This window comes from Berghia stephanieae, chromosome 1 (genome assembly GCF_034508935.2).
Source record: "Berghia stephanieae isolate SIO BIC M18660-M18661 chromosome 1, UCSD_Bste_1.3, whole genome shotgun sequence".
Classification (NCBI taxonomy): Eukaryota; Metazoa; Mollusca; class Gastropoda; order Nudibranchia; family Aeolidiidae; genus Berghia; species Berghia stephanieae.
In genome coordinates, this window is record NC_088360.1 from 8,496,113 (window position 1) to 8,506,411 (window position 10,299).

General features: G+C 30.9%; 2 protein-coding genes across 5 annotated transcripts in view; one reads left to right on the forward strand and one right to left on the reverse strand.

The window, feature by feature from the left end:
* LOC144967286 (PITH domain-containing protein GA19395-like) overlaps positions 1–2,641 on the reverse strand; it is a 109,213-nt gene extending 106,572 nt beyond the window's left edge. The window contains exons 1-3 of one of the 2 annotated variants that reach the window (XR_013644345.1): positions 2,295–2,617; positions 1,718–1,761; positions 115–297 (exon numbers count right to left, since the gene is read on the reverse strand). Coding sequence is in view for 1 of the 2 variants with exons in the window: in XM_078904344.1 (XP_078760470.1) it covers positions 115–297; positions 1,718–1,761; positions 2,295–2,609 (542 nt within the window). In the remaining variant the exon portion in view is untranslated. Of the gene's footprint in view, positions 1–114; positions 298–1,717; positions 1,762–2,294 lie in introns of both variants that reach the window. The other variant, XM_078904344.1, reaches the window with a different exon arrangement.
* Positions 2,642–2,918: 277 nt separating this feature from the next.
* Positions 2,919–10,299, forward strand: part of LOC144967305 (RNA 3'-terminal phosphate cyclase-like) — a 21,407-nt gene continuing 14,026 nt past the window's right edge. The window contains exons 1-3 of one of the 3 annotated variants that reach the window (XM_078904388.1): positions 2,919–3,032; positions 7,325–7,442; positions 8,430–8,530. In XM_078904388.1, the coding sequence (XP_078760514.1) occupies positions 7,365–7,442; positions 8,430–8,530 (179 nt within the window). In that variant the 5' untranslated portion in view covers positions 2,919–3,032; positions 7,325–7,364. Of the gene's footprint in view, positions 3,033–4,821; positions 4,943–5,315; positions 5,502–7,324; positions 7,443–8,429; positions 8,531–10,299 lie in introns of those variants that run through there. The other 2 variants (XM_078904373.1, XM_078904383.1) reach the window with 2 other exon arrangements.

The following is a 10,299-nucleotide window of genomic DNA, read 5'->3' on the forward strand; positions in this document are numbered from 1 at the left end:
AAGTATACAGGTATAAACTCCAGATACATCTAGTTTGTGGCTTTAAATTGAAGGACTGCAACTGCAGCAAGGACATCTTTTATAGAAATAAACATTGATCCACGTTGTACTCACATGGGTTTGTACTCAATAAGCCCTTCCTGATCGACATGAACATCGAGCTCCTGATCAGCCTTTGAACGAGCATCATCAAATGACATGTTCGGTCTATTTTTGAAGAGCCTCATTTTGTTTGGGTGTGTTTCTCTTTCTCCACCAATCACCAACATTCCTTTCAACTTGACAACTCCTGTAAACCTGCAAAATCAAAAGAAAAAAAACCCATCAAAATTACTACCATTATAATTAAAAACAATCCATTGTCATCATCATCACGTGGACTACCAAAACTGGATAAAGTTCAGTATTACTATCCATCTCAATAAAATAAGTTAAAAAATAATTTAAAGTTCACTCCTCCCCCTCCCTCGCTACACATACACACACACACACAATCATGTGTGTATACATACGCTCACACGTTCGAAATTTCCAACAAGCTGTTCCAAACTAGTCTGTATCTGATATTACACGAAAAGATGACTCTCAGCGTAAAAAAAAAAAAAAAAATGGATGTACGCAATATACCCGAAATGATAAAGCATGGATGTCGTCACATGGTAGAAGTGATACAAAATCTTTGTATAGGGTGTGAACAGTGAGAAGGACCTCACGATAGAAAGGGGAAACACTATGATATCAAAACTGATGAAAAATAAATACTTGGCTGAATGTTCCTATTTATACGAATAATTCCAAGCAAAGTGCTTTGCATTATAATTTTGAAAAGGCGTGATTTGCCACTGGTAAAGAGTCTAGAAGATCAGTGTTGTTTCAGGTCAAAATACACATGCAGAAATTCTATTGAGAAATATAATATTAATGAACACTATACAAATAAATGGTTCCTGTTCATCTACATTACACTGATTTTATAAAATTAAATCATTAAATTGTATATTATAAAGATGCCAAGCAGGAGAACTCAACTATAGCATATTGCATAACAATACCAAGAAAAACCATGAGAACAGTAAAAGCAATATCTTATAATGCTTGTTTATTCATTCTTAAATTTCACAATTTTTTACCTTCTTCATTTTGGATGAGTAACATTTATTCGTTATTTCTATATTCATTTATTCTAAAAGCAGGCTATTTTCCATTTCACACTCCATATGTCAACTGGTATGCACACTTTCGCTAGCATTTTAACAATATTTATCACTGTCTGTAACCAAGTATTCATGCAAACTTGAATCGAGTGGAGTCTTGTGATAAAATGCCTTACTCAATGACACTCACAGAACAACAAGGTCAGAATTTTGTAATAACCCATCCAGTTAATGATATCACACAAACATTTTACATACTTCACCACAAGATAAACAACAATGAGAATTAAATAATAAATTTTATAAAATCAAATTATAAAAATTAAAAATTAAAGTTTATGATAAAATGGCTCAAATTATGAGTCTCAGAAAACATATAGCTAAAAAATAAAAATCTAAGATAGAGATTTGACACTGCAATCTTCCAATCCAGAAGCAAGAAGCTTAACTCTTGTGCCATTCGATATTATTTTCTCAAATAATTATTCCAGTAAAACGTTTAAACTATCTACACTGACATCTTATACTATCTTGTAACAAATGATTATTCAATGCATACTCACGGAATATTGAAGAGTAGTTCTTCATCGACATCACTTGCAACAAACTGAAGAAAAAAAAGATTATTAAAATGGCTGGCTCAAGATGGCAAACTCATTTTGAAATAAAAAAGGTTGAGATATGGTGAAAAAAAAAACTCTTTCGTTGCAATCAAGAATGTAGCATTCGATAGTCCAATGACTCAAGGGTGGGATTGCATTTTTGCATTGAAAAAGAATATGTCTTTTTGACCCTTTAAAACGTTTAGACCATTTCAGATCCAACAAAAAGAAGGGTATATGGAGATTTGGCTATTTTAGCACTTATTATTAGGATGGAAAATCAAGACAAGAAAGAGATCAGAAGTAGACCCAAGAGCAACGATGACAATGTCTATTCTGAGACCGCTTAAAAATCCCATAAAATTCCTGTAAAAAGGAATGGCTAGAGCGTCTAGATATTACTATTGGATAGTCTAACACTAACTCTAACTCTAACCAATGAAATGCGCGCTTCGCCAACGCCTGTGCTGCCAACCCTGGCCGGTGTAAATGAGTACAATGGGGACCCAAAGTGAGTAAAAAATAAAGACTAACTAACTTTGTCTCTATCAAGCCTTTCTTCATATGATCTGAGTACAAGCTTTCCCGATCCGTCTTCCTCTTCGTTCAAACAAGTCAAACTGTCCTTGTCAATTTTTAAATAAAGATTGAATTCAGCTCCCCTCAAGTTTTCTGCGTCACTAGCGTCAGATGGGCCATGACTATGACCATGAGATCCGCTACTATGATCATGACTGTGCCCATGACCACCACAACCTGACATTTTTGTAAAATCTAATAATTCTTCTATTATTATGGAATGCCACTTCAGTTGTAATGGTAAACAAAAAATTTTGCATGAATGATCAATCATCAAGCAGTGATGTACTTTCGCTTTCGCTTTCATGTGATGTGTGTAAATATTCGTTGGTGGTGTATGAAGACTACACTTCAATTATATTGTTAACAAAATTGTGAAATAAACTGTTATCTGACTTTATCATCCATTCCATAAAAAGGAGATATGAAAAGGTTGATGCGTTCTTTTATTTTTTTCACAATATTGCCAAGTTAAGAAGAAGAAAAAGAAATCATAAAAGTAAAAAATAATTTAATTTGAGACAAAATCAAAAAGTTGTATGGAAGCACTAGATTACCGGCAGCACTTTCTCTTGTGGAAAGTCAAAAAAGGTAGGCTCTATGTTGTTCATTCAGTCAACACAAAATCCAAGTATCCAAGAACAAGAAAAGAGCTATTAAAATAATTGCACAATATACTGACACCCGCATTTTCTAAGTGAGTCGTTTGAAGAAATAAACAATATTTGTCGTGGTTGGCGAAATTATTATTCTGAAACCCCGATTTCATAGGAGTCAAAGTACAGCAGACGCCACTTTGAAAGGAGTGTCTACGTACACGGTACCTTTCCTCGCTGTGATTATCCCCAGACACCTGTCTGGGGATAATAAAAATTTGTTATCCCCAGACACCTATTTGAAACTCCGCTCTTTTAAACAATTATCCACATTCCAGAATATGGAATGTTTCCAGATGCACATAGAAATAAGGAAAGTTAATAAAATATCTATAAAAACATAAAATTAACGAACAATAAAATTAAAATCAGTTGTTACTACATATACACAATATGCGTCGACTTCGAAGTGGGTGTCATGGCCGAATGGTTTAGTCGTCTGCCCTGGAAGTTTGACCATAATCGACGTTGTGGGTTCGAATCCTGGTAACGTCACTTCTTTTTTTTTTTTTTTTTTTTTTAAATTCCGTCTTCTTTTTACAGAACGTTGAAAGGGATAAATGTCCCATCCATCCTCCCCCCAGCTCTTTTTTTTATTATTAAACTCTCTTTCTCTCTCTCTCTCTCTCTCTCTCTCTCTCTCTCTCTCTCTCTTGTTTTTTTCTAGTTTCTAGCAAATATATTCGTCCCCACTCCGATCTCAAATAGTGTCTAAAAAAAATAAATAATTAAAAAGCAAACAAACAGAAATATTCAGAGAGCGACCAAATGGTCAGATAGAGGAGAAAAAAAAAATAAATGTTTTAAAAATAAAAACAATAATTGTTTTAAAAATAAAAACAATTTAAGAAATTCATGCTCAGAAACGGAACATTTACATAAAGGTTTAGCAAACAAAAAACTCTAAGGTTTAGGTCAAAATATAAAAAAAAAAGAAAAAGAGAGATTTCCCTCGGAGCAGGGAATAGTGTTAACAATAATAATAATAATAATAATAATAATAATAATAATAATAATAATAATAATAATAATAATAATAATAATAATAATAATAATAACAATTATAATAATAATAATAATAATAATAATAATAATAATAATAATAATAATAATAATAATAATAATAATAATAATAGTATGATAATAAGATTATTAATAATAAAAATGATACTATTATTGATAATAATATAATAATGATTATGATGGTAATAGTAATAATAATAACAAATATTACAATTATTATTATTATTGTTATTATTATTATTATTATTATTATTATTATTATTATTATTATTATTATTATTATTATTATTATTATTATTATTATTATCATTGAGCAAAACAAAAAAAAACAATAATAGATCTAGAGCAAATTAAATAATGAAGTAATATTATCGGAGAAATAAAAAATTCAAGTGATTAAAAAAAAACTCTTGCTCGGAACTCGGAACAAAAGTGAAAACAATGAAAATCAATTGGGAAGAAAGAAAGAAAAGTAAAAAAAAAAAAAAAAAAATGAGTGGGGGGGGGGGGGGGGGGGGGGGGCGGTCGCGACTGGGTCGAATCTGTGCAGCTAAAAGGAGTAAAATGAAAGGTGGCCTTACCCACTGAGCTGCCTATCCACACCGCTATCGGAATATATTAAATTCATATATGAGCTAAACATATTTCCACCATTTTTGCTTCCTTGTTTTGCTACGGTAGTTATTTTCATCTCTGATTCGAATAAAAATATGTTGTTGGATCTAGTTTTGTGGACGTGTGATACTAAATTGTATTGTCTTGTGCGAAGCAGACAGGAAAATAACAGGTGTGGGTTTTGGGCTTTGGGGCAAACAACACCATGGCCTAGGAATTCGTCCGCGACATAAAAATTATTCCCGGTCGTCGACAAAATTGTGGCCAGAATGAGCAAATTATAGAAACAAGAGATGATCAATAAAGTTAACAGGTAGGTCGGTAATGAAAATTTAAATGGTTGGTGGACTATGAACAGATTTGATGATTAACAACTTTCTTCCTGGTTGAAAATAAAAAGTCGAATTGCCAGTTTGACGTTTTCAGATCAAAGTAACAAAAGAAATTTCATTGATCCATTTGCTTTAAAATATTTTTTTTAAAAAAGAGCTGGATTTGACATTTGATCACTATTTACTTTCATCTTGTGTTAAATATCACTTGATATATTAACTGTTTTGGGACACAACCACTAGTATTTTTTCCAGAATATTTGGTATTTTTCACGCCTAGTTTGGCATTTTGCATAAAATCTTTCTGCCCACTTGCTACATGCGTCTGGGGATAGTATCCTCAGACAGGTGTCTGGGGATAACAAAAATTGGTTATCCCCAGACACCTGTCTGGGGATAACGAATTTTTATTATCCCCAGACAGGCATCTGGGAATAATGACAGCCACCTTTCCTTTACAGTTTAGTTTAGTGAGCAGCAGCAGTGGGAGTCAAATTGTGACCCAACTCGCCCATAAGAAAGTTTTGACTGGAAATTGCCGTACGCTTTTACTAAGTTTTAGGGGGGGGGGGGTCAATTAAAGATGCATAACTTCGTTATAGTTATAAAGAGGAATATCGTAGATATCTTGGTATCATTATTTTCGTTACCAACCGGGCACCTAGCCTCAGGATCTACGTCGTACACGGCAACAGTAACATACATGATAACCTTGAATCTCGCCTTTAAAGGGTTATATTGTATTGTTTGATTTTTATAAAACGACATGGCACATATACACACACAGCGAGGTCCATCCATTGCTTGTATTGTGTAGCGACAAACCAGTTTCAGTTACCGGAGTTACCGTATATACGTAGATCCTGAGGCTAGGTGAGGGGTTACCGTGTACGTAGACACTGCCTTTATTGAATAGAATGGCATATAATTATAGGGGTCCAGGGAGTTTAAGTTTAAGTTTAATAAAAATTCTGAATGTAACACTATCTAGAACCATTGGAAAGTTGTGCCGTTAATTAAACAACTGTTAAAATTAAAACAGTCAATATGAAGTTTTTATAATTAACAGATTGTATACCAAAATTTTCGTCTTATCGAGGACAATGCATATTCATTATCATTAATAAAGAAGATACAAATTTCAAATTAACGCATTATTACATTACTACTACTACAATTATAAATAATTAAAAATTCGGCTAGACATAAGAAACATAAAATTTGCTTTATATAACTTTCGGATTTATCCTCAATATTTCACTGAAACAATTGCAAATAATTCCCCTCTTTGATTTAATACATAGAATAAAGAAGGGTTTGAGACAGTATTTAAATGAAAAGATATAAACATGTTGCGTAATTGTAATGAAATAGTGAGTATCTTTACCTCTGGCAATTTAATTGTATAAATAAAATGGCAGAATGAAAAAGTAAATTGGTAACAAAATGAATGAATCAATAAATTACAAACCGAACAAATGATGTGAGAAAAAGAAAAGTAAACCAATGGATAAATATTAAAAATTCTTGATTAGAAATGTATAACATTTAAACATTATTATGTAATAATCTACCATGATATTTTGGGTTCAATGTGTTTGTTTTTATTTAACACTTTGTTGTATTGCAATTGAAAGTATGAACAGTTTGGTACATGTAACCGCAGCATATGACAGGTGTGATCATGCAATGTTTGCATATATTATTGTTTAATATGTAATTAAATTTTTGGTTCACACACTTTTCTATCGTCTTTATGTGTTGCCCTCCCATAGACAGACAATTTAGTATATTATATTTGCTCTAACTCTAAAGTAGATATGGTGATGATAATTTGTGATACCCCCCCCCCCCCCCCCTTCTCATCCTGCTAAAAAAATCCATCTCTATCAAGGCCATTTGAAAAATTATCAAAACAAAATAATATATCTTGCTCAGAAACAGAACAAATAATAAATCAGGAAAAAAAAACACAAGGAAATCTCATTAAAGAATAGAACACAAAATCAGACCTCATCTCCCCCCACCCCCGAAAAAAATTTAAAGAAAAATTGAAATAAAACGCCCAGATACACAGCACAAAAGATTATCCACTGAATTTACAACAGAGAGAATCATAGAGTGAGAAGAAAAGAAAAAAACAGATGTACAAAAGAATGTCGCACAGCAGAAACAAAAATCTTAAAATAATAATAATGTATATAACCATTTTGTGTTTAGTTTATGTAACCCTTTAGCTCTGAGGTGATTATGTAATTTAATAAAGGAATTTTTGTTAGGTTTAGATTTGTGACCTTCTGACTTACTCTCTTTTGTCAAGTTTAAGAAATGTTATTCGTTATTTTTATTATTTTTTTTCCCAGAATTTTGTTTACCCCACCGAGGTTTAGAACCCTAGTCAGAATGATTCCAATTGAGAAACCAGCAAAGGAGTTTGACCAAGAAGGGAGACTGATTATTGATGGAAGCATTTTAGAGGGGGTTTGTAGATCTTTTATTTTTATTTTTTTTGTTTGCTTAGTTCCCTTATGTGTGGTTATGTGGTCTAGTGGTATGACACTCGCTTTCAGATTGGGAGGTACTGAGTTTGAGCCTCGCTCGGCGCATAGTTTAGTCTTTGGAAAAAGCTTTTTACTCACATTCTCTCACCGTCCTCAAGTGAACAATGGGACCCGTTAACAGTGTATTGTAATATCACCTAACAGGCGTCAAGTCTCGATCCTCATGTTACGTGTTGCTGTTGGTCAGGGACCCTTTGTTTAATCACTTTGATCACAATTAGCGGGTATTATGCTATATAGAAGCTTAAGTTTTTAAAAATATTTTTTTTTATATTCTTATTAATTAATTCTGATCTCTAGTTATAAATGGACAGAGGGTTTTGAAACCTGGCACCACAGATTCTTGGTTTAATCCCTGGTTGACAAGAAAGATTTTAAGAATCTGTAAGATATTGGGTTTTAGTTTTAGTTATTTTTACTTGGGTATTTTTCCAGGTGTTGATATATTTTAATTACAATTACAAATATTAAATGTAGAGTAATTTTAAAAAATTACATTATATCCATATTTTCTGTTCTGAGATAATGAGGATTCTTTTCCTTACAATTTCTCTCTGGGTCTGTTATTTAATTGCATAAATCACAATTTCATATCAATACATTTATAAGGATAATTTTCTGTCAGATGCAACCTACTATAACGTTAACATTTCAGTTTTAATTAATAATTAAAAAAAAAAAATTGGCATGTCATTTATCTACATTTTGAAAACTGAGTATGTAATAGGAATATTCATAAAATGATTGAATATGAATGATATTTTATGGTTATGTCAAAGCCAAAACTGTTACAAAATGAATTTTTTTTTATTACATGTGATTATTGTAATCAGTTTTTTTTTTTTGTGGTTTTGTTTTTTTTAAATCACCAATTCTATGGAGGTTTCATTATCATTATATTTCACAGGGCGGTCAAATATTACGTATGTCCGCATGTCTTTCATGCATCCTGAGAGTTCCCATCAGAGTGATAAAGATAAGAGCTGGAAGAGACAAACCTGGATTAAGGTAATTTTAAAGAATATCAAGTCAATTCAAAGATTTATTTTAGGAAATTGCCAAGTGAAACATCCATTAACATAGAATTTCCAATCAATACAGTAAAATCAATAATTAACCATAGGAAAATAACAAAAATAATTAAATAAATATATATATAAAATAGAATTATATATATATATATATATATATATATATATATATATATATATATATATATAGATATATATGTTTATGAGTGTTGGTGGGTACTCGTAGGTACGAAAGTGCTCGATAATGATGGTTAGAGCTAATGTAACATATAAATTGTCACTCACATGATATGGCCAAGACGTTCGTTTCTGTGGCTTTTGTCCACTTCTTCAGTATATATATATATATACATATATATATATATATATATATATATATATATATATATATATATATATTATATATATATATATGTATATATATATATATATTATTTCAATATTTACCACAATGTTGGAGTCAGTCTACATCGATGTTTCAGGCCTAATCAGCCATCGTCAGGACTGTGTGTTACATGAGTTTGGTTTGTTGTCTGATGTTCAGACACCAACAGACAACAAACCAAACTCATGTAACACACAGTCCTGACGATGGCTGATTAGGCCTGAAACATCGATGTAGACTGACTCCAACATTTTGGTAAATATTGAAATAATAATTCGTTCCATTGCTACATGTCGAGCACTATCCGTACCATATTTGTATCAAACGCGATTCAATATATATATATATATATATATATATATATATATATATATATATATATATATATATATATATATATATATATATATATATATATATATATATATATATATATATATATATATATATATATATATATATATATATATATATAAATAATGATAATAATTTATCCTTATATGGGCAACAGATTTTGCTTTCGCTGTGGTCATTTTGGAGTATTTGGCAGTGTTTGAAAAAGCTGAGGTTGTCTTTGATTCAATAAATCAGAAAATATTTGAAATCACGAATATATGAAAACAATAAAGAGACAATAAAGAAATTTGGAATACTGATTTAAGCACGTGATAACTCTTAAGGCTTTTTTAGTTTCAAACCCATCATCTCCATATGGGATCAAATGTTAATTACTTCTATTAAGTGATTGATCTGAATGCCAATTATGAATCTTAAAGCAATTCCTATTGAATGAATTTAGCCGGAATAGTAAATATATAAATAAATACGTTTGTTTGAATTGAGATCTATGTTGAAAACAAAAACAAACAAAATGAATCTAAATGTTTTCTTCATGTTTGGATTTTCCTTTGTCTTATGTGCATTGAATCTCTGACACTTTTTACATTATCCAAACCTGTTATTTGATTGTTTTTCAATTGACATTAATGTGTGTGTACAAATTTTGGTTCGAGTGGAATCAAGCCCTACTCTTAAACTGATCGGCAAATTTATTTAATTTATATTTGTAGATGTGAGGTGCTATCGAAAAAATCTGTGTACAATTGTGAAAACTAGAATTGAGATTGTTATTGTTTATTACAATACTTTTCATTCAAAGTTTCTATTTTATTTTACTTCTGGGTAATGACTTATTTTTTCAAGAAGGATAGGAAAATCAGTTTTGTTGTTTTAATGAATTGAAATGAATTTATTTATAGACAAAACGTGGCTTTCATTTTTATGGAACTTAGATTAAGAATATAATTATTTAACTTAATTAAATAATTGATTATTTCTTACTCTAGTATATCAAAAAGAAG